This window comes from Acipenser ruthenus, chromosome 4 (assembly GCF_902713425.1).
Source record: "Acipenser ruthenus chromosome 4, fAciRut3.2 maternal haplotype, whole genome shotgun sequence".
NCBI classification, from domain to species: Eukaryota; Metazoa; Chordata; class Actinopteri; order Acipenseriformes; family Acipenseridae; genus Acipenser; species Acipenser ruthenus.
The window spans coordinates 60,865,997-60,892,371 of record NC_081192.1 but is presented as its reverse complement, the minus strand read 5'-3'; the positions used below and the strand labels follow the sequence as shown (position 1 = coordinate 60,892,371).

Below are 26,375 nucleotides of genomic sequence, written 5' to 3'. Positions count from 1 at the left end.
TATTATTGAAGTGAAATTTCACAACTAGTGTCTATCTTAAAGTATATATGAGCCAAGTCTGTAGAGAATTAGTTTAACAATCTGTTAAGTGAGCCACCTTCATAGTGTGTTGTATTTTGACTTCATTATTATTGTCCCATCATACTGACCCAGGCTGTGATACCTCATGAGTGAAAGTGTAGTCTGGCTGTGGTGATGCGGCATGACTAACATTTCATTTTTTTAATAATTGAATTGAATTGGTTAACATTCACTAAAGTAATTTACACCAGATTTGCAAGGGAAGAGAATAAATGACCCACTTGCGACCAGCATTGGACTGTGAATGGAAGTATTGGTCAATGCAGCCACTTGCACTGGCAACCCACTATTGGGTCTTGTGTCTAAGTTACTGAAATGCATCCTTTTTTGGTTGTTGTTTGTATTATTTATTTATTTCTTAGCAGGCGCCCTTATCCAGGGCGACTTACAATTGTTACAAGATATCACATTACTTTTACATACAATTACCCATTTATACAGTTGGGTTTTTACTGGAGCAATCTAGGTAAAGTACCTCGCTCAAGGGTACAGCAGCAGTATCCCCACCTGGGATTGAACCCACGACCCTCCGGTCAAGAGTCCAGAGCCCTAACCACCACTCCACACTGCTGTTTGTATAAATCTAGTAGACCACATGACACAACATGGGACCACTTCATTTAAGTAATGTACATTGCAGACTAAGGGATTTTCTAAATTTACTTACATTCATACAGTAACTCGTATCCCTTCTTCCTCCGCATTCCTTTTTTTTCCCTGCACAAAAAAATGCACAATTTTAGTTATTTTACTCACCTTCACGTTTAATTTATTGTTTTCTTTGTTTTTTGTGTTTTTTTTTGCTGTTCTGTAGTTTCAGTTATAACTGAAACAGACGACATACAACCGCCGCACCCGCAAAATGTGCGGCTCCATTTTAAAACGGCTTCGAAATGAAAATGAAAAACAAACAATCGATACAACTTAATATTTTTTATTTATGAACATCGTACATATTTCCAGAGCACATATACATAAACATGAAAAACTGTAATAAAATCAACTTTAAGCAATAAACTTCTGTGTAAACAGGTGTAGAAAGCTGTTGCACATATACAATTATAAAACATAAATAACTAGTTATAAAAATAGCACAAAACAAAAATATAACAACTTATGCAACGTGAAAGCGCTTTGAGTGAAACAGAGTTCAAAGGCTCTGTCTGTCTGTTCAGACATGCATGAGATATTCACATACGCGGAGATATTTAAATTTGAATTGCAAAAGCCGTTCAAAAAGCGGCTATGGCGATGCTAGTGTTAATGGTACAGTATTTAATGTTTTTTTTTTAATGTTCTTATTATAATTGTTTTTGCTAAAAAATACTGAAAATATGATAAATGAAATACATGAGTCATGAGTCACCACGCTCTTCCTAGGAATGAAAGTGGTTAAATGAAGTCAAAGATTACTTTGGAATACAAGATGAATACTAGAATAACACAAGGCGGTTACTGCACATTTTACTTTGGAACGGAAGTTCTGATAATACCTGTACTTTCAAAGAAGTGCACTTATCATTTTATTACACTTCTCTCTCACCCTAATAGTATTTACGCTGTCATTTCTAATTGTGGATAAGTGCTGGACCTGCTTCAGGGATTGCACCTGTGAGATGATTTTGCTATTCTTTTTTTCTGCCCACAAAGGCAAAATATATTTTATAAACCAATCTTAGTATGGTAGTGTAATAAAATGAAAACATAAATTAGATTTTAAATACCATATGCGTGTTACCAGACCCTTACCTAAATACTCCCTATTGCCACAAATAGTGCTTTGTGCTTTGGTTAACCTAATGTTGCATGCTGTTAAATCAAAATTAGTCAAGTCATTCAAAGGTCATTCTTGGATAGAAATTTGAAAGTTCAACGAAACAGACATTGAAAGTGCATCTTATTATAAACACTAAAATACTTTAGTGATCTAAAATACACTACAGAACTTGGACCATCTGATTCAAAACAGTGTACTGGACTCAAAATATGGTTTATTATACCAATGATGTTTTTGTGATGTATTTACATTAAAACGTTAAGTGAATGACCTTGGCTGTGAGTATTTCGAACTTTGCCGATACAGGCCTTTATTTATTTATTTTTTTAGCTTTCCAGATTTATTCTATAGCCACTTTAACAAAACTAACACTGCTCTTCAACGTGTTTTACATAGTGTACATATTGAATGTACAGTAAACCTACAATGTATTTATTTACAGTAACCGAAAGGGGTCGGGGATAAAGCATCCATAATTTAGGTTAATTATACAATCGTAAAAGTGGCTTATTGATTACTGTATCAATTACTTATTGATTTAATGCTCAATAATTTACTTTCATGCAGTATAGCAACATATGTGTATATTTTTAAAGGAGCATGTTAATGTTACAAAACTAAGAAACAAATGCTTGAAAATGTTTGAGACCTTGAAATCATTTAAGTAGTCTTTTTTGTTGTAGTTTTGTAAAATTAACAGTTGAAATTAAATAATTAAAACTATACCCCATGGTTTTGTAGAGAAGCTATTATGATTGCATTACAGTATGAGGAATGTGTGTATGGGCCCATGCCCAATCCTAGGGAAATGTCACTAAAAAACAGCACAGAACTCCACAACCTGCTTTATAAGAAGTTGACCTCATCTATAGGCTGCTGCTTGTTGAGTTTCCACCCTACCTACAGTGCATGTGTTTACATGTCTTAATTGTTGACTGTTACACAATTGCAAATAAATATAATGTGATTTATTGTGCTCTGTTTAATAAGGCACACTGAATATACCGTTGAAATACAGTAACATCAAAACAATTGTAATATTTTGTAAATAAAAACAAATACATTAAACATTCAAGCCAATTATTTTTATGAAATGCCTCAAATCCAGCTAAATTTTGTTTTGAGCAATGTTTTATGGTAACAGGACTGTAACATGACCGTATAGATAGTAGCACATGTAGCTTGTGGACCAGAGAGAGTTTTAGCCCAACCCCTGCACCAAAATCTTGCCCAGAAATAATAAAGGTGTGAAAGTAAAATGTGGTTGCTCATGAAACTGGCCTTGTCACACACACACACACACAATGATGAACGCAGGCTTAACAATGTGCGCCTACTTATTTATTGAAGATTGTATGGTGGCTGTGGTTCTTTATTGTTATGCAGTGTCATACCAACAGGATTGATAGCTGTAAACAGCTGATCTGTTTACAGCTGGCAAAGATTTCCAGATTATTTGTATTAGTCATGTGGAAGTTAAATTTAATTAGTTTCAGAAACTCAAATAAATCGAAGTTGATATCTGTATCAGATTTTTCTTTAGTTTTGTGTTGTTGATGCCTTTAGGGAATTTTGAGTTTAAATTCAGTGCCTGTGTGGTTTGTATCGACAGCATCTGTACACGGAAATAAAGGTCCTCTTGTGTATGAAATGCAGCACTCTGATTAGCTTAAAGAGTAAGTAGCGGGGTTCCAAAAAAATATAGCATTACACATCCCCGTGTGTTACTACAACTGTTTAAATAACATACCTGTCATTTTTCTTTTCATTGTTAGCATCCTTACTACCTTTTACACTAATAATGTTAAAATTTGTTTCAAAGCTCTAACTCCTGCTCCTGAACCACACAGAAGGTTATATGTTGTATAAGTCTTGCACTTGCACATTAAAACAGCAGACAAAAATTTGTAGTCTAGTGTGGCAATGTGCCCCGCCCCTGTGTGCAATTGTGTGTTATGTGTTGTATGTTGCGTGTGTAAATGTTGGTGTATAGTCATTGGTACACGGGATATAAACGGGTCTGTGTTTCACGTGTATTTAAAAAGTGTATATTTGTATTTAGGCACGGGATTGCACATCACGCACGTGCATTTAAAATATAATATGTGAACACAGGGTTTCACGTAATGAATTCACATGCTGGGATTCAAGTGAGTAATTAATTAGTAATTGAATCCCAGCACAACAGTATAAATAGATGCACGTTTAGTCACTCGTGGTTAGGTGTTCGGTGAGTGGAGAACGAGTGTGGAGAAGGAGGTAAAAAGAATAATAATAAGAATAATAATAATAATAAGAATAATAATAAGGAAAGAACTGTCTCACTCACCGTGTTTCGGTTGTCTGTCTGTCTGTGTACTGTCTAGTCCGTTTTGTCTACCTGTTTATTTTGGCGTGTAGTGCCGTGTCCCGTGTTTTTGTGTTTAAAACCTTTTATTTTCTGTTTATTAAATGCTGAGCGCGATCACGCGCCCAGCTTATACCAAACCACATCTCTCTGTCGTTTGTGTTCCTGTTTCTGGTCTGACGCCACCCACTCCGGCCGTCTTTGTGACATCTAGTTATACAAATATATTGGATCAGATCTTTAAGAGTTGGTTGTTTATTTTGTTGTAGATATTGTGATATATTAGGGAATGGTGGAAGGGGGCAACAACACAACACAGCTTAGCACATTTCCAGGTTGAATCAGCTACAAACAATTCTACTCTTTTAAAAATCATTCTGTGTATTCTAAATCATATCATCATTTGTTTTGCATGTGAACTTTCAAGGGCCTCCATTCAAAGTCAGTTTTTGCAGTGCAGTGTTAGTGCTTGTTGTCCACAGGCTTTAGATATTATTTTTTGTCACGTACATATACCACACATAATCTATATTCAGGCTTAAACACACAGTTCCCATGATTTTTCTAACCATATGGGCTAATAACAGTAATATCGAAACAGTTACCTGTTGTCAATTTGTTTAGCACAATTGTAGTGTGTGTATATATTTTTTTTTTAAAAATTGCTTTGATATTTGCTTTTGCATCAATTGTAGGACCCGACCATTAAGAACGCTAAGGACCTTGTCTATTACCACATATTAAATATTTACAATGGAGTACCAAATGTGTCAATTAAGTTTCTTGGTACTTGTCATAGGCCATTTTCAGTGTTTCTCTGCAGTCATCCAGTACCTTTAGCTAAAGCCTCACACAATATAAGGGAAGTGTGATTTTAAAAAGCACACAAGCATATGGTATTTTCTGGCAACTGTGTGTAACGGTTGATAGATTTTTTTTTTGGTTGAAGTAGCTTGATGGAGTTACAGTACAATGAGACCGTCTTTGCTTCAAACCATGATATGCAAAGCAGCAAATGGTTAATACATGGTCCATCTACAGTGATTCATAAGTCCTTGAAAAAGGGTACATTTTGAGGATACCATTGCGCTTGATACTGCTTGCTAATTAAAATAATGTTCTTATCTTTGAAGAATGGACCGACATCTTTTCTGTGATGCTGAGACATTTTTCATATATTTGTATGTTACGTACAGCCAAACGGTGTAATGATACATTTTGAAATTGTTTAAGTTGGGTCAGTATACAAGTATCAATTTTGAAAGTTACAAAAGATGGGAGCTTAAGAGGTTAATAACAATTGCTGTTTTTTTTTTTTCTTTTCTTTTTTTGGAATTTCCTGTTTAGAAAATTGTGTCATAAATAATATTTTGTTGAGCAAGCAAAATGGGTTAAAAACTGGAAAATGTGGTAAGTGAGGTAGGTGTGGTTTTCCAATTTTCCAACATTCACCTACACTTTGCGGTTTCTTTTTTCTGTACCAAAACACCAGTCAAAACAAAATAGGGACTGGCAACAGCAAAGAACTATGTTAATGGATTTGGCATCAGACAATTATCATGCAAAACATCACACAGAGTTTTTGACAGGAAATCGTTCACGGAAAAGTTAATGTGTCTGCTTCCTTGGGGAAGCACCACCTGAATCGTATAGACTTACAGTTGTGACATAAACTGGTTTTCAGCGGACATCCTTTCGAGGTTCAATAATAATCTCAGATAGATATTTATTGTTTATCCATTATTTGAGAAATTGTTTAGAGATAACACCAAGTCTAGCCAGGGGAACTTTCTAAAGGAATATATTGCAAAATAAACTAAAAATATTTTCTGCGTTGAGGGTGGGTGGGAGTATGTGGGAGTTTATGTGAGGTTGGGGGATAACCATTCAAATTGCTTGCATACAGCAACAGTGCACCAATAAAAAATAATAAAAAAATACAGCACAGGTGTCGAATTGAGTTCTTAGATTTTCCTGTATCTCTAATATGGTAAAAGCAAATATATATTTTTATTTTTTAAATCCAAAAACCCTTGTGTCCAAAAAAATCTAACAATCAATCGGTATATTTTAACTAATGCACACATTATCTACCAGTAAAAAGAAATTGATTAATTATTATTATTATTATTTATTTCTTAGCAGACGCCCTTATCCAGGGCGACTTACAATTATTACAAGATATCATATTATTTTTTACATACAATTACCCATTCATACAGTTGAGTTTTTACTGGAACAATGTAGGTAAAGTACCTTGCTCAAGGGTACAGCAGCAGCGGGGATTGAACCCACAACCCTCCGGTCAAGAGTCCAGAGCCCTAACCACTCCTCCACACTGCTGGAGGATTTATTCTTCAGGTATTTCAGAATTAAACTTGTTTATTAAGAACTGCTGAATATTTTCACATTGTTTAAAATGTTTTGACTAGTCATCATCAGTTTATGGATGAAGTATACTTTATGCTTGTCCATGACACTAACATATCAATTAGGACCACATTGTGAAACTTAAACAAATATAGCCACAGTGAATTAATATAAGTTACAGACACAACATCAGCTAGATTTGTACATAGGGAATTGGGGAGCTTTTTAAACTTGTTTGTGGTTGAAATGGACATTCAATTTACATGGCTTTAAGCAAACTGTTAGAATAAGAAAATCCAGCTTGTCCAAAATAATAGGCAGACTTTTTATTAAATCCACAAATGTTCAATCAGTTTCAGGTATGTTACATGTAAGGACTGTTTTTGTTTACCAGAGGAGGCTTTATTACTGTAAATGAGTAGTGGAGGGAATAAAGGTTGTAAAGGCTTGCACTTGTTATTGAGTGTATAGGTAAGACTTGTTTGGTCCAATGGGGAATTTCCAGGTAGCAGCCTGCCAATGTAGTACATGAACTAGGTAAGTGGGTTGGTTGAATATGCAGTGTGGGTGGGGGCACTTTCTATGTGTCTAAAATGTCAAAAGACATACCTCAGCTTAAGGGTGAATATCATCACACAGAATACAAAAAAACAAAAAAAAAAAACATTATGTCCCTTTTTTTAAGATGCTTTGGAGTAGTCACTTGATTCCCACACCAAACTGTAATGCTTGCATACATGCAAATTGTGGAATGAAGTCATTTAAACAGGGCAGTTCATACATGACCTTGTATTTCTGTTTAAAACACATAGTAGTACCCTGGTTGTCAGACCATTGTTGGTGTTATTTAAGAGCCAGGGTGCCTGCTGGTAGGGTTTTTTAAAATCTGAATCTTGTTTTGTTTTATATTTATATATATATTTTTTAATTCCAATGACAGGAAAACTAAAAACAACTGGCTAGTGCATTGGCCGATGGATAGGCTGTGAGATGTGGAGTGGAGGTGGTGGTTATCACTGTGTCAAGTGAATTCCTTTCATCGCAAACTTAAAGTCATTAATAAAAAGGGTTGGCTGCCGTGTGTGTGTGTGTGTGTGGTTCTCTGTTAGATCAACCAGTGCACCATGCACAACCATCTCCGGTTTTATGTAAATGATTATGGGATTAGAATATTATTACTACAGTTCACAGCTGTCGGCTTGTCGGCTTGTCATGTAGATTTTAAAGGCATGAGGGGTCCAGATCAGTTAGCTTGTTTACAGTAAGCTCCATCTAGGTCCCTTATCCCTTTTTATTTAGTTTTTTCACACATTAAGATTAATATAATTCAGTTATTAAAACCAATATGATCGTAGTATGAGGATGTGGTGGTGAAGGTGCCTTTTGTTATTATTATTATTATTATTATTATTATTATTATTATTATTATTATTATTATTATTATTATTATTATGACTACTACTCAAATGTTCAACATTGTGAAGATGCACAAGTTTTGCAAAAATGCACTGTTCTTAATGAGTTCAGAGTGTACTGCCATCTGTTGGGTAAGAGTGGAACTGCAGAGGACCAAAGTAAGTTATTGATGATCATACAAGTACAGTATATCAGTTTGTCATTGATCAAGATAGTTTGATCTATTACGCCACCTAAAGATGGCATTTTAATTATATGCACAGCTAGGGTAATCATAAGCCCAATCCCCATTTTGCGAGGTAGCACTTTGTTCCTATGCTTGAAAAAGGATTCTAGAAAACTACAAGTTGTAAAGAAAAGGCTTAAAAATTGAAGAATTGTTGAAGCATTGTTATTTCTCCCATTTAATTATATTCATTTTTTAAACCTTAGAACAGTTCAGCAAAACTCATTGACATCAGCTTCAATGAAGAAGTGACAATTCTAACTTAATGAAAGTTAATGATCCTTTAGGTTGCTTTCATAATATGAAAAAAAATTAAATAAAAATAGTACTCAAATTATTTTAGCTTGAGACTCCTGTGCTGCCTTTGAGTCATCTGATCTGTAAAATGTTGTTCTAAAGAAAATAATTGTATTTAAATAAATGTACAGTATTTGGGTAAATTGTGACAAAAAGACTGACTTTCCTATTATATAGTCAGCTGACGAAACATCTCACAGACAACAGTCTTCTTGAATCTCTACAGTCTGGTTTCCGGCCGCATCACAGTACTAAAACTGCTCTGCTCTGGATTGTGAATGATCTCCTGCTCAATGCTGATGCTGGTGCTTCCTCTGTGCTTGTCCTCCTTGACCTAACAGCTGCTTTTGACACCATAGATCATGGCATTCTTCTTGACCGGCTTCAGAAGTATGCTGGGATCTCTGCAACCTGTCTCTCCTGGATGTCCTCTTACCTATCCAGACGCGTGCAGTCTGTCTTCTATGGTGGAAGCAGTGGTGTTGCAAATCCGGTCACTTGTGGTGTCCCCCAAGGATCTGTTCTTGGGCCCCTTCTCTTCAATATCTACATGCTTCCCTTGGGTCACTTCATCCATCAACACAGCCTCATGTTTCACTCCTATGCCGACGACACCCAGCTCTACTTAAAACTAGACCCCGGAAGCTCCTCTGCCATGGTCCGGCTCTCGGCTTGCATTCAAGACATCGAGGCCTGTATGTCTGCCAGTTTTGTTCAGCTGAACACTAGCAAATCTGAACTCCTTCTGGTATGATCTAAAACTCAACTTAAGAATCTAAATATAGCTGCCCTGAATCTCGGAAACTGTCTGCTGCTGCCTTCCCCCACAGTACGAAGCCTTGGTGTACTTCTTAACAGCAACCTCTCCTTTGATGCCCACATCTCCTCTGTGGTCAAATCTTCCTTCTACCATCTTCGAAACCTCTCCAAAGTCCGTCCCTACCTTTCCCTGCCAGATGCGGAGATACTTTGTCATGCATTTATCTCCTCTCGACTCGACTACCTGCAACTCTCTATATGGTGGTCTCCCGGTACGCACCATAAACCGACTGCTAGTCCAGAATGCCGCTGCCAGGATCCTTACCAGATGTAAAAAACGTGATCACATCACCCCCCCGTCTTGCCCAGCTGCACTGGCTACCTGTAAAGTTCAGGATTATTTTCAAAACTCTCCTGTGCTTGTTATCCCCATGCAAAAGTGCACCACACTTGGAGAGCGCTCGTTTAGCTTCATTGCTCTGACTCTTTGGAACTCTCTCCCAGCTTTAGTGCATGATGCTCCCACCGTCGCTCGCTTTAAATCAACTCTCAAGACCCACCTGTTCTGTCTTGCTTTCCATGCTCTTAAGCCTGATATCTGCTATTAAATGCTGCTACTATTTCATGTATTATGTTACTATCATGTATTATGCACTTTCCCCTGTATTTAATGTACTATTTCATGTATTATGCACTTTCCACTGTACTTAATGTATTATGCATTTTTCACTATTGTTTTATGCTTTTTTTACTGTATAGCATGTATTCTGCATTTCTCTGTATTTAAAGTATTACGGATTTTCTTGTTGTAAAGCGCTTTGTGATGGTGGTCCAGTATGAAAGGCGCTAGAGGGGAGGCATGCCTTGATTTAGTCTTTTCAAATAACGAAGACAGAATAACTAAAACAGAGGTCAGAGAGCCATTGGCAAACTCAGACCACAACATGGTCTCATTTGAAGTGTTTTTTAAAACCCCAAAAGTAATGAGTAAAGCTAAGGTTTATAATTTTAGAAAAGCAAACTATGAAGGTATGAAACAGAGACTAACAGAAGTAGATTGGAGTAAAATAGAGAAAACATCCACAGAAAAAGGATGGCTGTTTTTTAAATCAATATTGCTAAGGGGGCTAAAACCAACCAGTAAACCAGTAAGCCTGACTTCTATTATATGTAAACTTATGGAAACTATAATAAGATCTAAAATGGAAAATTACCTATATGGTAACAATATCCTGGGAGACAGTCAGCATGGTTTTAGGAAAGGGAGATCGTGTCTAACTAACCTGCTTGACTTTTTTGAAGATGCAACATTGACAATGGATAATTGCAAAGCATACGACATGGTTTATTTAGATTTCAAGAAAGCTTTTGACAAAGTCCTGCATATAAGATTAATTCTCAAACTGAACGCAGTAGGGATTCAAGGAAATGCATGCACATGGATTAGGGAGTTGTTAACATGTAGTAAACAGAAAGTACTGATTAGAGGAGAAACCTCAAAATGGAGCGAGGTAACCAGTGGTGTACCACAGGGATCAGTATTAGGTCCTCTGCGATTCCTAATCTACATTAATGATTTAGATTCTGGTGTAGTAAGCAAACTTGTTAAATTTGCAGACAACAGAAAAATAGGAGGAGTGACAAACACTGTTGCAGTAGCAAAGGTCATTCAAAATGATCTAGACAGCATTCAGAACTGGGCAGACACATGGCAAATGACATTTAATAGAGAAAAGTGTAAAGTATTGCATGCAGGAAATACAAATGTGCATTATAAATATCATGGGAGATACTGAAAAGGGAATTGTGAAAAAGACCTAGGAGTTTATGTTGACTCAGAAATGTCTTCATCTAGACAATGTGGGAAGCTATAAAAAAGGCCAACAAGATGCTCGGATATATTGTGAGAAGTGTTGAATTTAAATCAAGGGATGTTAAAACTTTACAATGCATTAGTAAGACCTCACCTAGAATATTGTGTTCAGTTCTGGTCACCTCGTTACAAAAAGGATATTGCTGCTCTAGAAAGAGTGCAAAGAAGAGCAACCAGAATTATCCCGGGTTTAAAAGGCATGTCGTATGCAGACAGGCTAAAAGAATTGAATCCATTCAGTCTTGAACAAAGAAGACTACGCGGTGATCTGATTCAAGCATTCAAAATCCTAAAAGGTATAGACAATGTCGACCCAGGGGGCTTTTTCGACCCGAAAAAAAGAAACAAGGACCAGGGGTCACAAATGGAGATTAGGTAAAGGGGCATTCAGAACAGAAAATAGGAGGCACTTTTTTAGACAGAGAACTGTAAGGGTCTGGAACCAACTCCCCAGTAATGTTGTTGAAGCTGACACCCTGGGATCCTTCAAGAAGCTGCTTGATGAGATTCTGGGATCAATAAGCTACTAACAACCAAACGAGCAAGATGGGCTGAATGGCCTCCTCTCGTTTGTAAACTTTCTTATGTTCTTATGTTCTTGTATAAAATAAAGACTGATTGATTGATTGATTGATTGATTATAGGAGAAAAAGATTTTGTTTTTCTCAAATTATATTAAAATGAGAACTAATTTCTATTTGGCTCCAAAACCAAGAAAATTCTTTATTTCAAGCTAGCAAGAAAGTATTTCTTGTTTTTAATATTATTTGAGAAAATGATTCTTATTTATAAACATTTTGGCTGTGTGGTGTTCCAACTGGAAAGCCGTTACAAATTTTACAGGTTTGTTTTACCATACAGTTCAAAAACTAATCTAATACCTCAAAAGTATACAGTGTAGTCACTGTTGTACCTTGGTGAAAACCAGCTTGAAGAACAGCATGTTTAACAGCAGGGTGTATTATTAACCCATATTTCTTTTTTCTCATTATGGATTTCATTATGAGATCAATGGGTGCATATTTATAAACGCATAACTTATAATGAAACCGAACAATACATTTTTATTCTTAACAATATACTCTTTCCAAAGATGGTTCACCAATTGCAAGAATATGGGAACTTCTTTTAAGGTTCGGTTTCATTATAAGTTAGGCGTTTATAAATATGCACCCATTGATCTCATAATGAAATCTATAATGTTAAAGAAGAAATATAGGTTAATAATATGCCTAGCTGTTTATATAAACTATGGGACCACCGAAAAATGAAAGTTATCCGATGCTAGATATCTCAACCTTGTATTATGATTCTATATGTAACAGTTGTAAGTCGCCCTGGATAAGGGTGTCTTAAGAAATAAATAAATAAATAATAATAATATATGTAACCTCTATAAGGCTTGCAAAGTTTAACTTCTCCTGTTCCCTGTTAAGGCTCAGCTTTGTAAAATAAACATACACATGTTTAAGTTTTTATAAACCAAGAAAATCTTTTTACATTTTTGAATTGATAGTACTTTGGTGATTTGTGGGTTAAAAAGTGAGGGGAACTGAAACTATTTCTGTAGCCTCTTAGACGGATGGGCCCCAGATCATACTGCAGTGTCTACCTTCCCTATTAAAGAAGGTTACACAAATGCAAGATTGAGAGGTTATATTGCTCATTCCTAGATGTAGATGTCATGCTAAACGGTATGAACTGCCCAGAGTCTCATATGGTTATTGCCTTGACCAAACCTAATCTATGTATTATCCTAATAACAATAAGGAGGGTTGTATTTTTAATCGAGGAACTTAATTGTATTATTTGGAAGAATGATAGATCCACATTCTAGAAAACACATTTTATTACTTTAAATGCCAGGCATAGTTTAAATGGTGTTGTATTGTAAGTATGTGCCATACTTTATTTGGTTACTATAGTTCTCCTTCCACCTTACTGTTATTACCGATTAGGTATTGTAAAATGGGATAGATGCACTGTAGGCAACCAAAGTCACAATTACTCTTTTATATGAATACATCTTAGAGCATTGTAAAATCTAAAATTTAACAATTTATGTTTTAAAGTACTCACTTTTGTAATAATGTTTCAAATTCTGTGTTGAAATGTGTTTTTATTTGGTTGTATTTTTATTCACCAATTAAAAGTGCAATCCACTCAATTGTTTTTCGACTTCTGTATAATATGCCTTGAACGTGAATTGCTATAGTCCAGCAGAATGGTGAAAAAGTGTTGGTTTTATGCTAAAAGCACCACATTTTGCACATGTATAGAGTTTGACCTACTTATCAATGTTAGTTATGGACCCAATTGAAATTTTTCAAAATGGCCACTATTTTCAAGATGGCCGCCATGTGTTTTTTAAGATTCAGACTTTTACAGATATTTGGTTTGTAAATTACATATTGATCACTGCTGCGTGTCATAGCTTTGCACATGGTATGCAATGAACTACTGAAAAAAATGGAAACACCTGGGTAAATGAGGGACACCAAGTATATTGAAAGCAAGGGCTTCCACACAGGTGTGGCTCATGCTTTAATTAAGCAAATAACATCCCAGCATGCTTAGGGTCATGTATAAAAGTGCTGGAAAAGGCCTGGTTGCCTATAATTATGGCTAGCATGGCTGCAAGAGGAGACCTCAGTGACTATGAAAGAGGGGTGATTGTTGGGGCGCGTTTGGCAGGACCTTCAGTGACCAAGACAGGTCAACTTGCTGATGTTTCACGAGCAACGGTGTCTAAGATGATGTCGGCATGGAACTCCAAGGGAAAGACATCATCAGCAAAGGGCAACAGTGGGCGGAAGCGCATACTCCACGATCGTGATATCCATGCATTAATTCGAAGTTCAAGGCAAAACAGGCGAGCAACTGCAGATCAATTGACTGCAAATTTCAACCTGGGGCGCGAGCAGCCAGTTTCATCAAAAACGGTCCACCGAGAACTCCACAGAGCGGGATACCAACACCCTATTAAGTGACTTTACATTGGTGTTTCCATTTTTTTGTCCACTACCTGTATGTATGTATATATGTGTGTGTGTGTGTGTGTGTATATATATATATATATATATATATATATATATATATATATATATATATATATATATATATATATTTAAATGGTTTATGTTTTCAATATGACCCCTGCAGATCTGAAAAATGATGATTATCGTCAATAATTACTGAGCACTTTCCATATTTCATATAATTATTGCTCCAGAATTACACAGAGTAAATAAAAAGCTACAGTGCATCTTTCTTCCGCTGTGACTCTCTTGAAAATCTCATATGCAACCCTATGGTAATTATCCCCTTTGGCTTTACCCCTTGCTTTTTAACTTAATTCATGTACTTGACTGACCATTGTGACTGATTGAAAACAGTGTTTTTTATTCAGGAACAGAGTTTGACTTTATGTACAATATTTCAAATGTAATTCTAGAATTGTTTTCCTCTTCCAATGCTTATTCACGTTCACAGTGTCCTCGACATTTGTACAGTGCTGTACACAACATCTGTGCTCTCACACATTTGGAGTGCCCCCTACATCCCTTATCCACTTTGCATCCACACTTTAAAAGTTTGAGGCAGGATTCGGATGCTTGTGGAAGTGTAGTCCAAAAAGGCTCCCACATCTGTGTTGGTCCTCTCATCCATCTCCATTCATCTGGGCAAGGCATCTGAGGAGAAGGCACCAATGTCTGTCCCCAACAGTGTCCAGCCTGGTATGCAGCTCTTTAGTGTGCTGAAGTAAAGCTGCAGCAGTTGGAGGAATTGCATCAATTGACCTGCCTTTGTTTGTAAAGAGCTCTTTGCAAGCCTCATTTACACTTGTGCATGTGCTTCCTCTGTCATACATAACTATGACATACCTTTCTAGCAAATGCATCACTTCCTTTATGGTGTCTTGCCTGGGTACATTGCTCAGAGCTTCAAAAGCTGGTGTAACATCTTCAAACACATTCCATGTCTCACATGCAGTTTTCTTTCCTCTGCTTGCAAAAGCAGATGTCTGGTCACTGAAGGCATGAGATCTTGCTTTCTCTGGGCCCAGTGATTGGGAAATGGCATGTACAGGGAGGTACCTGAAGTGCTTACCAACTCCAAATGCAATCCACAGTTCAATCAGCAATGGCTAACACCAACACATCTGTGTCAACTGTTGCATCATCACTTTTGTGTAGCCTTGTTTGGCAGCATCAGCCACGTGAAGGAGGAGTGTAGTGTCAGCTTCTTCATGACTGCATGGTGATAGGTCACTTGTATCATCCCTTGATTTGCTGCAGAGCACCTCTTGTCCTTTCCTTGAAATCACCTGCTGCTGTTGCTCAAATTCAGTTGTTTGCTCAGCCAGATAGTTGAAGAGCTCAGATTTGTTCTCATCAACTCTGAGGAATGCTTCTCAATTGCCTGGTAGTCTGGTATTAGGCTGGACACGCCTCCGCACACCTTTACCTCGTTTGCTGTGTGTCATAGCTTTGAGGCTGTCAGGTACATATTCATCCCAGATAATGTCTACTCTGCTCACATGTTGTAGTTGTTTTTTTTATATATGGCATGAAGACCTTTCGGGCATATTACTGAAATGTCTTGGAGTCACCAGACTTCAGCATGTTGATAATGGCAGCACCATCAAGAAACAGAACATCAACAACGGGGGCCTCTGTTGCAGCAGGAGACAGCTTTTCTAGGCATTGCAACAAGTCTGACTTGCATCCAAAACGTAGTTTTCCAAACTGTGACAGTGAAGGTGGAAAAGTTTGGTTTTCATGACGAAAAAATTAGTTCAAATCTCCATCACGAACCTGGAGACCTAAAGCTGTGAGAACAGAGAGCAATTTTGCTTCAGTGAAGCAATCTGGTGTTTCTCTTTAGACACTGTTCTAGGTGGAGAGCAACCGAAGAGGGGGAACTTGTTTCTTTTTATTGGAACAAAAAGAGATTTGGTTCTCTTGTCAAGTTGCTCATCCACAAAGCTCTCATACTATTCTTGGCCCATTTTCTTAATGTCTCAAACAGTTTCTGCCCCATGACAATCTACTATGTCATGTGTGTCTAACACCAATAGGTCTCCACTGTGTTTCATAAATAGGTTGCCAATTTCTTCAACTGTGTCACACAAAGCTTTCACTTGCTTCCTGAATATGACCTGGACTCCTTTTCACTTGCTTCCTGAATGTGACCTGGACTCCTTTCACTTGCTTCCTGAATGTGACCTGGGCTCCTTTCACTTGTTAATGATGGCAAATGTCCGGCCCTTTGTATAGGTAAAAAGCCTTTGGGCTCAAGGATTAGTTATGATCACAATGTTTTTAAATCATGTATCAGAGTGATTAACAGCATATGTTATACTAATTGTATGCTTTATAACCAAAAACAGTGATCAATATGTGATTTACAAAGCAAACATCAGTAAAAGTCTGAATTTTGAGCATCTTGAAATGAGTGGCCATTTTGAAAAAAATTAATTGGGTCCATATCTAATATTGATAAGTAGGTCAAACTCTATACATCTGCAAAATGTGGTGCTTTTTAGCATAAATCCCACATTTCCTTCAAAAATCTGGACCAATCTGCTGGACTTCTAATAGGACTTTAATGAATGCATCCCAAAATGCTTTGATAAACATAGTCATTGCATCTTGTTTACAAAAAGGATCTTGCGTGACCCTCAGTACTCACCCTTTGTCATTACAGGAGAAAGGGCATGCTTGGCACAAGTTATTATATCTCAGCAGTAGGCAGGTATTTGTTTTAATATTTCTAGCATTCTTGAAGTAAAAGTAAAATGGAAATATAAATGGAAACTATCAGTGTACTTAATTTGATAATTATTATAATTATTTAGCATTACTTATTATTGTATTTAAATAAAACTATCAGCCTAATATTATGTATAAAGAAACAGGAACCGTTGACCATAGGCTATAAGAAAATGTTACTTTCACCAGTTTGGTTATGGTTACGGAAACGGAAACCAGTTACACTTGTGGTAGTAACTTTCGCTGCTCTTCCTTTAAAACCTGTTCCTGCTTCATGCATAACATGCATTAAAAAACATAACAAAATATATGTCAGGAGCAAACATCCCCTTACCTGTTTACAGTCATTCTCAGCAGTTCTTATTGCAATTACTCAATGACATATAACCAATAGACATCGGTATTCTACAACTGAAGTAGAAACAAAAACAAAAAATGGTATACCGTATTCCTTCGAATTTAAGACGCACTATTTAAACCAATTTTTTGTTCTCAAAAATGGCCTGCGTTTTAAATTCAAGTACAGTATTGTGATGTGTGTATTAAAATCGGCAACAAAAGCTTCCGTAGTAGTTATCCTGCGGAGCGGACGCTCTCCTTCTCGATGTAAACAAAGCAGGCTTTCACTCAGCGCCTGCCTGTGTAGCTACCTTGAGCTGGAGCTGCTGCATTGTCAAACAGCCATAGGGCTCCCCGGGCACGCCCCCAGCCAAATGGGCCTTCCGATCAGCTAAACTCCGGGCAAGCTTTCCTGTTTATCGCAGCAGCACAGCTGAGCCAGCGACAGAGTCCTCCCCGTCACAAAGCATCATTAGCTTCCTGAGGAATTCGAAGAGAAGCTTTTACAGTTTCAGCGTTTCATTATTAGATTCAGTTCTAATCAGACCCCCGTATTTTTCTACTTGCCAAGCAATACCACAGTTCACAAAAATGGAGAAAAATGTGTGAGTAATCACAACTGGAAAGTAGAAGCAGCGCATAACTGTAAAGCTCTGCGTGACAGCAGACGGCTACAAACTGCCTCCATACGTCGTTTTCTTATATGAGTAAATGCATCTTTGTAAATGCATCCTTTATTCGATTTTTGATTTTTTCCTCAAATTTGGGCTGTGTCTTAAATTCGAAGGAATACAGTATTAGTTTGTACAACATGCTGGTTTGTACTTCTTGTTTGAAGCTGCTTTTCAATTCTATTTGCCTGCAATAGGAACATGTAACATAGGCTTGATCAATGTCTTTATAGACATAAAAGCCAACACCATCTAGTGAACAGCTACTTTGGATCAAGTTTTCTTTTGTAATGCAGGCAAAAACTAGCTATTAAATCGATGCTGCTGGTGCTTACTAATATAAAGACGCTTTGGACAATCCAGCCTGCATTACAGGCAGGCAATTAAAATTGAAGAACAACTCCAGGACTCTGGTGAAATCCCTGTAACACAGACTATATCAAAAGTAACAACACAGTATCTAAATAATTGCAATAAGAACCCCACAAAATGGTTGTTAACATAATATAAAAGTAAGGGGACTGTAACAAATGAAGAAAACAGCATTCGAATCTACTTACTGTTTTATAGATTTGCGGTTGTTTTTCTGTTACAAATTGTGTAAGGTTGGTTTATTCTTCTACGAAATGAAATTCTTCAGATTAAAATTTTACAATAATTGTAGCTTGCCCCTTGCAGCTTCCTCATTACAGTGCTGAACAAAGAAACAGAGCTCATGGATGCTTAACTCTTTCAGCACAAAGTCATTTTGCAAACAGTCAATCCTACTTATAACTGATCGAACAGTTGCTTACATAAAGTAAATTAGGGGCATACCCAAGGCAGTGGCTGGTTAACTGGTGTCTTGTGTTGAGTGCAGTTATTTTTTCTAGACTGTATTAGCAATTTACTGTTTCGAGTGGGTATTTTTCTTAGAACTATTTAGTTGAAAAAGTTAATCACTTTATCTTTGTGCAGCTTTAGATAATAATATGTTTTTCAAGTTCTCTATTGAATTGTTTTAGGATTATTTTAAGACCAGTGTAACGTACTGAATGTACATTGAGCACTTTAAATGTACAATGTCTTCTTTTGCCACCATGCATATAATGGGAATACAAATAATAATGAACCCTAAATAAAAGAAAAAAACACTCCACTCTCGATTCTTTACATTTGCTTTGCAATTGTAATTTGCAATGTATTAAAATACTATTGAAGTGTATGATGTGAAAAAAAATGTGAATACTTTACTAGGGGTGTGTCAGTACTCAATATTTTCCAAGTAATACACTTTAATAACTTGAAGTTGTTAGATATTAATTAAATGTAATACAATATGTTCATTACTCGGCACTAAACAATGCGGTCCTTCGGTTTACCTAGTTTGCACAATTATTGAGTATCAACCAATAACAATCTGACAGTGTTATAATATAGGACCTGTTTTTTACATTTTATATTTACATTTTTATGCGATTTATTTGGTTTACCTTTCTTTTTATACTTTTGATATCACTTTCATTAGAAATGTGTAATCTCTGCAGTGAATTGTGATATTGTGTGTCCTGGGTTGATGTAATCTCTGATTAAACTCAACAAAGAAATGCACAGTGGTAGCTCTTGAGTTAGGTATAAGGAAAGGTCACATTTGCATGACGAATCACTTGCATTTGCCAGTTTACGGCCTCGATACAGCTGTACAAATGTCAACACCCAGGATATGCTTCCGATTAGCTTTTAATGCGGAAGTTAATTGCCATTGATTGGTACTCAGTTGTAAATGCGATCGGCTTTTCTTGTTTTAAAATCAACACATTTAATGAATGGATTGATTTAATAGCTGCCGACAAATCCTTTTTAAAGCTAATTACTCAGAATAGTTGATTTGAAACAATTTATTTTTACCACAGAGTTTATTAGTTGTCAAAGAACATTAACATTATAGCGACTTGAGATTTTATAATCACTTTAAGGTTTCACGTTAACCATTTATGTGTACTGAAGTGTTTCATCAATCAGAGGGGTTTAGAATAGGTTTGATGAAAATGTATGGTTCCAGCAGTAGAGCTTTATTTTCCCATCACATTTTTGCAAGTTATTGAGAATCTAGGGATATAAGGCAGTACTTGTACACGTGTCTCATGTGTCATGTGTCTCACATTTGCATTTTTTCTTACCTACAGTATCGCTCATCCAAATTGTGATAAAACTTGGTTATAATTTTTTTTAGCACAGTACATTATCTTGGTTATCTGTCAGTATGAAGAGTTTCGTTTCCCATTAATACCTCAGCATGTGGTAGCATGTGGCTTAACTGGAAGAGAGGGGAAGAGGCTAACCTCACAACCAAATCCATCTACAGTTGTCAGTAAGATTAACCTGAAACCTTTATAAAGCACAGAAAGAAATTGGAATAATGTTTGGTGTAAACTATGTGGCATTGACCAATTTCACAAAGCAAGGTCTACTTTTGTTAAAACCTTTTAACTGACTGTCAAATTGGTACTGTATGTAACGTACCTGTATTACAAATGGCGTTGTGTGTGAAAAATTAGCCGTACTGAATAAGAATGCCATAAGACAAGCCATTAATTTTGCTAGAAAGGCGTGTTGGTTTTTAAAATACTGTGCTCTGGAAGATTACACCTGTGCATACTGTTGAGAAATGTAGTGTGTGGTAGATCACATTGATGCAGTAATTCAAGAGCATGCAAGCTGATTAATGGCTGAAGTGTTGCAAGATACTTTCATTCATTGCCAGACTCTTTTAAATCAGTAAATTACAAACTTGGCTATCTGATAAATTCCTAACTAAACATATTTAGTCACCCTTGGTTTTTACATATATCTACAAAAGTGCTTATTCTGCTATGATGAAATTTAGTTTGGATTCTTTACCACAAGTTATTTTGTAGTTTATTTGATTGCATGATGTTAAATAAAATACATATTTTATTTTTTAATTATGTCTCAATCCTAAAATTCAAGGTGATGGATAATTTTTTGCCATAGCTGTATGTTATGTCTTTAATCAGGAGAATGGTCTTCTGTTGCTCACAAGTTTCTCCTCTTGATCCCAAACTATGTGTTAACCTTTAGTGGGGTTCAGGGGACAGGAGGTAGGGTTCCACCTCCTTTCTCAGTTTGCACCAAATTCAATTGCCAATCATATATAAACCCTGAGCACTCCCCATTCTGTGTCTGTTTGTGTTTTTCCTCCTCTTCCCAACCTCCTCCACATGGCTGTGTCACCTCTGCAATGGTCTCCTGTAGGGGCAAGTGAAGCTTCTCTTCCCAACCTTGGGTTGGCCAAGCCACACCGTCCTCCGAGAAGGAAGGTTCTCTACACGAGTCAGAGAGGACCCCCGGCCAAAATCTTTCCTTTCTAGCACCTTCACTTTTTGTATGCTTCTCTCCCTCAGTTCACGTTCATTCGTTTGTTCGTTTACAAGTTACTCCAGAAAGGAGCCGAGCTATCCAGCTCGGAGACCGAATCACTCGGTCCTGCACCTCCGGGATGGCGGCTCCTTCCAGCAATGGGATCCTGATGTTTACTAATACCACGTAGCTCCTGTTCAGTGAAAGAGCAAATGCCTTCATGCGTTATGTATTCTGTAAGTGTACAAATGTATGTGGCCAACCTTGATATTCTTTCTGTAGGTGTCAGAAACTACTTGAAGGAAGCGTTGGTGAATATTATTTCCGTCCATGCAGAGGTAAGTTCAGGCTGTTTTATCGGTTCTTTTAAGGATTTTTTGCTGTAATCTGTATTTCAAGTTTACCAATTTTGATGCAAAAAAGTATCTATTGAGCAAAGCAAGAATAAACTCACTGAGTAAAGTCATAGACATGGTCAATTCCATCTTTATTGCATTTAACATAATTAGGGCTTGAACTTTTCGGTTTTTATTTTCCAAATCTCCACCTAAATGTTAATTATCGGTAGCAGTTGTTAAGCTGTTTCTGCATCCTAATTAAGAAAAAACGATTCATTACAAAGTGGGTTTAAGATAATTTATTTATTTGCTACAAATCAAGGAGATTTTAAATTATGAACTTGCTGAGTATTTTATGCTGAAAAGAAAATCTGTCAGGACAACTCTGTTAAACAAGCAAAAATAACAAAAGCACAACGATAAACTAGGCAACTGCAAGAATGAAATGCAGTTAGGATCAGCAATGAGCAATTAACATAATTTGTCACATCTGTTTTGAAATAAAAATGAAGCGAAACAGAATCAGGCTCTGTCAAGATATGAAGGTAAAAAGAAGTGGCATTGTTTTGCAATTAACATGTTTTTCTGAGTTTAATTAGAAAACAGAATCGACTCAAAAGGGACGTCATCAAAAATAAAACCCGAAAACTTCAAGCCCTAAACAATGATATTTGGCAATGGGAGATGGAACTATTCTTGATCTACTGGTTCAACTACATTCATGATTTTGTTCAAAAGCCATCAATAAAGATTGCATTTTATGTGATCACTAGTCCAGTTGATTGCTTAACAATTTGTCTGTTTTATGTGAATTTGGAAACAAGTTATTTATGGTAAACCTTCTTTTTAAAATGACTTCCAGGTGTTCACAGTCTCTAAAGAACTAGTCCCCAGAGTTCTGTCCCGAATTGTGGAAGCAGTTGCTGAAGAGATGAGTCGCCTCATGCAGTGTGTGTCGTCCTTCAGTAAGAACGGAGCTCTACAGGTACAGTCATTACAGAATACCTGCTGGTAGTTAACGGAATCACTTTGTGTTACAGCACTTCCATCTTACCTGACACTCACTTTTACTAACATATTTTCTGCCATTAGTAATATTTGAATCATGTTGTGTAAATCCTATTTGGTTGGATCTATAGTGAGTCCTATAATTTCTGCAGGAGAGGAGTTTGGCATTACTGTCTAAATTCAGAGGAACTTGCATTAAATATCTCTACTAAATTATGGTCGGTCTTTTAATAAGCTTTTTCAAGAAGACCAATGTATGTATAAAGCTGATGAAATCCTTAAAACAGGAGAGACATTTTTGACCTTTTTTGCTGTTATATAGAAAAAAGATGTCCACGTGATATTGCTAAGCAGACTTTACCATAATAATGCTTGACTGAAAATTATGCAAATTTAAGTTAATTATGTTCAATACTAAAGTGAAAAGCTTAACATTACAGTGCAGGTGGGTGTTACCTCAGTTATATATTATATTATGAATAATATAAGCCTGCAGCAGTCAGGGAGCCTAACAACTCGGGAATCTTCATGCTTGGATACAGATTTTAGTGCAGTGGAGCGCGTGGAGAGTCAGTAAGAGGGGCACGACTATGACTAAAGAGGCAGGTCTGTTAATTTTTTTTAAAGGATAGAAATGTTTTAATAAAAACATAAATGACAGTTAATTAGACCAAGTTATTACCTTTCAAATGAGCTGTTGACTATCACTGTAGGGCTTGTAGAACTGGAGAAATTATGTTTGAAGTGGCGAGTGTCGGTGAAATTGCAGTGAACAGAGCTGAAATGCAGCTACCATGTGTCGGACACAAAGGGTAACAAAAAGCATTAAAAATAAAAAAAGTATTTTAAGTGTTTTTCACAGATTTAATGTAAATCGTTTATTTTTTCCTTGAAAAGTTCTGATTTAGCTTAATACATAAATGTTAACAAACACATTCTTAAAAATTTGGAAATGTGTACATTTTTTTGGCATTGTAGTATGCAAAGGAGACGGGGAAGAGGAGACATTGGCTCTCGAAGTGTAATCTACAGCATCCAATGCCAAATCAAACACTTCAATGGGCGGGGTCTCATTTAGCTTCAGATTTAGCTGGCAAAATAAATATTTTGTGAAAACACAGATTTATTTTTTCAGATTTAATTGCTGAACCATAATGTTTTTTCAGATGTATATGTTAGGTAAATGTTGAATCATCAAGTGTAAAAAAAAGATTTAAGTAACATGTATTTTTTCACAGATTTATTTGTTAGAAATGTTAGCTAAATGTTGAGTCACCAAGTGTAAAAAAAATATTTAAATTCACTGATTCATTTGTTAGAAACCCAGATTTAACATGTCAGCTAAATAGATTTATAGACTGATTTTAAATGTTTAATTTACAATACGTGTTTTCAGCATTTATAAATTAAGAATGTGTTTTTTAATATTTATGTTTTTAGCTAAAGCTGGACTTTTTGTGGTTAAATCTAGGAAAAAATACATGATTTACATTAAATCCTGAAAACACACCTGTTAAAATATAAAGTTAAGATGTAACATTTGAATACCTGTGTCATCGGGGGGGGGGGGGGTTTGCACAACAAAAAGTATGCTAAGGGGGGCAGCATATAAAAGTTTGCGCACCGTCGATGTAGTGCACAGAACAGAGATGATGAAAATATGAATGAATCCTAATCATAATAAATAGTATTAAACTGAATTCTACAGTGTACTTTATCTTTGACTGATATGATTTCTGTTTGTCTGTTTTACCAAGTTTCTGTTTCAGTTAAGTAATGAGTGAATTATGTACAAAATAGTTGGGTTGGGTGCATTTCCGATTTGTGATAATGCAGGGGATTTTTGAGTGTGTGCCCTCCTTTACTATTGAAGAATATGACTATATATATATATATATATATATATATATATATATATATATATATATATATATATGTGTGTATATATATATATATATATATATATATATATATATATATATATACATATATACATATATATATATATGTATATATATATATATATATATATATATATATATATATATATATATATATATATATATATATATATACATACAGTGCCGTTATTAGATCTTAATCTAAGTCCTAATAATAGATAAAGATAACCTCATTAAACAAATGACACAAAAACATGATACTTTTTCAACATTTATTTATGATTCAACATTCAATATCCACATGTGAAAAAGTATGTGAACCTTTAGATTCAGTAACTGGTGGAACCCCCTTGAGCAGCAATGACTTCAACTAAGCGTTTCCTGTAACTGTTGGTCAGTCTTTCACATCGGTTTTGAGGAATCTTGGCCCATTCCTCCTTACAGAACTGCTTCAACTCGGTGACATTTGAGGGCTTCCTTGCATGGACAGCTCGCTTCAGTTCGTGCCACAACATTTCGATGGGGTTGAGGTCTGGACTTTGACTAGGCCATTCTAAAACGCGGAATTTCTTCTTCTGGAGCCATTCTTTTGTAGATCTGTTTGTATGTTTGGGATCATTGTCTTGCTGCATGACCCACTTTCGGTTCAGTTTCAGCTCATGGACTGATGGCCTGACATTCTCCTCTAGAATCTTCTGATACAATGCAGAAAATATTTTATTTTCAGGACATTTCGGGCAAAAGCCCTTCAGCTGTTTAAAAAGAAAAGTAACCACAGTGCAGTAAACTTTATTATTCAAGATTTGTAATTATACAAAAATTCAGTGGATGATGTCATGATTAGAATAGAATGTTCATTCCCAGAGGTTCCCAAAGTTCCCAGTTTGAAGATAAACTCTCGTTCCTTTTGTTTCCGAGCAACATTTGTTCCATAGCACTGATTGATCACACAGACTGTCATGTCTTCAGCAGTGTGATCATCACTGTTGAAGTGATGGGCTACTGGAAATGCAGTGGTGATAATGTGAATGCTTCTTAAGTGTTCTACAAATCGATCTGCTAAATGCCTTTTAGTTTCCCCAATATACAATTTGTTGCATTTCTTGCAGATAATGCAGTAGACTATTGCTTTAGAAGTACAAGTAAAATGTTCATAAATGTTGAATGAAGATTTAATGCCTCTAATCTCTGTTTCAGAATGAATGTATTTACAGGTATTACATCGTGGTCTATTACATGGATATGTGCCTTTCAAAGGTTCCCCAGAAGGACGAATTGCACTGTGTACCACATACCAACAGAAAGATACAGACAATTGTGCAAAGAAACTTTACAATTTTACATCTACAGCACCTATTTTCAAGAATACCTGTAAATGCATTCATTCTGAAACAGCAATTAGAGGCATTAAATCTTCATTCAACATTCATGAACATTTTACCTCTAAAGGAATAGTCTACTGCATTATCTGCAAGAAATGCAACAAATTGTATATTGGGGAAACTAAAAGACGTTTAGCAGACCGGTTTGTAGAACACTTAAGAAGCATTCGCATTAACACCACTGCATTTCCAGTAGCCCATCAGTTCAACAGTGATCACACTGCTGAAGACATGACAGTCTGCGATCAGTTAGTGCTATGGAACAAATGTTGCTCGGAAGCAAAAGGAACGAGAGTTGGGAACTTTGGAACCTCTGGGAATGAACATTCTATTCTAATAATCATGACATCATCCACAGAACTTTTGTATAATTACAATTCTTGAACAATAACAAGTTTACTGCACTGTGTTTAATCTTTTTAATCTTTTAAACTTTTTGTGTACATTTTTTAAAAA

At 36.1% G+C, this 26,375-nt stretch overlaps 1 protein-coding gene across 4 annotated transcripts in view; it reads left to right on the top strand.

Moving 5' to 3' along the window:
• Positions 1-26,375, top strand: part of LOC117399860 (exocyst complex component 2-like) — a 179,089-nt gene that overhangs the window by 146,918 nt on the left and 5,796 nt on the right. For 2 of the 4 annotated variants that reach the window (XM_059022618.1, XM_059022617.1), the window contains one exon: positions 8,874-9,380. In XM_059022618.1, coding sequence (XP_058878601.1) covers positions 8,874-9,268 — 395 coding nt within the window. In that variant the 3' untranslated portion in view covers positions 9,269-9,380. Of the gene's footprint in view, positions 1-8,873; positions 9,381-21,572; positions 21,629-22,490; positions 22,619-26,375 lie in introns of those variants that run through there. The other 2 variants (XR_009328500.1, XM_059022619.1) reach the window with 2 other exon arrangements.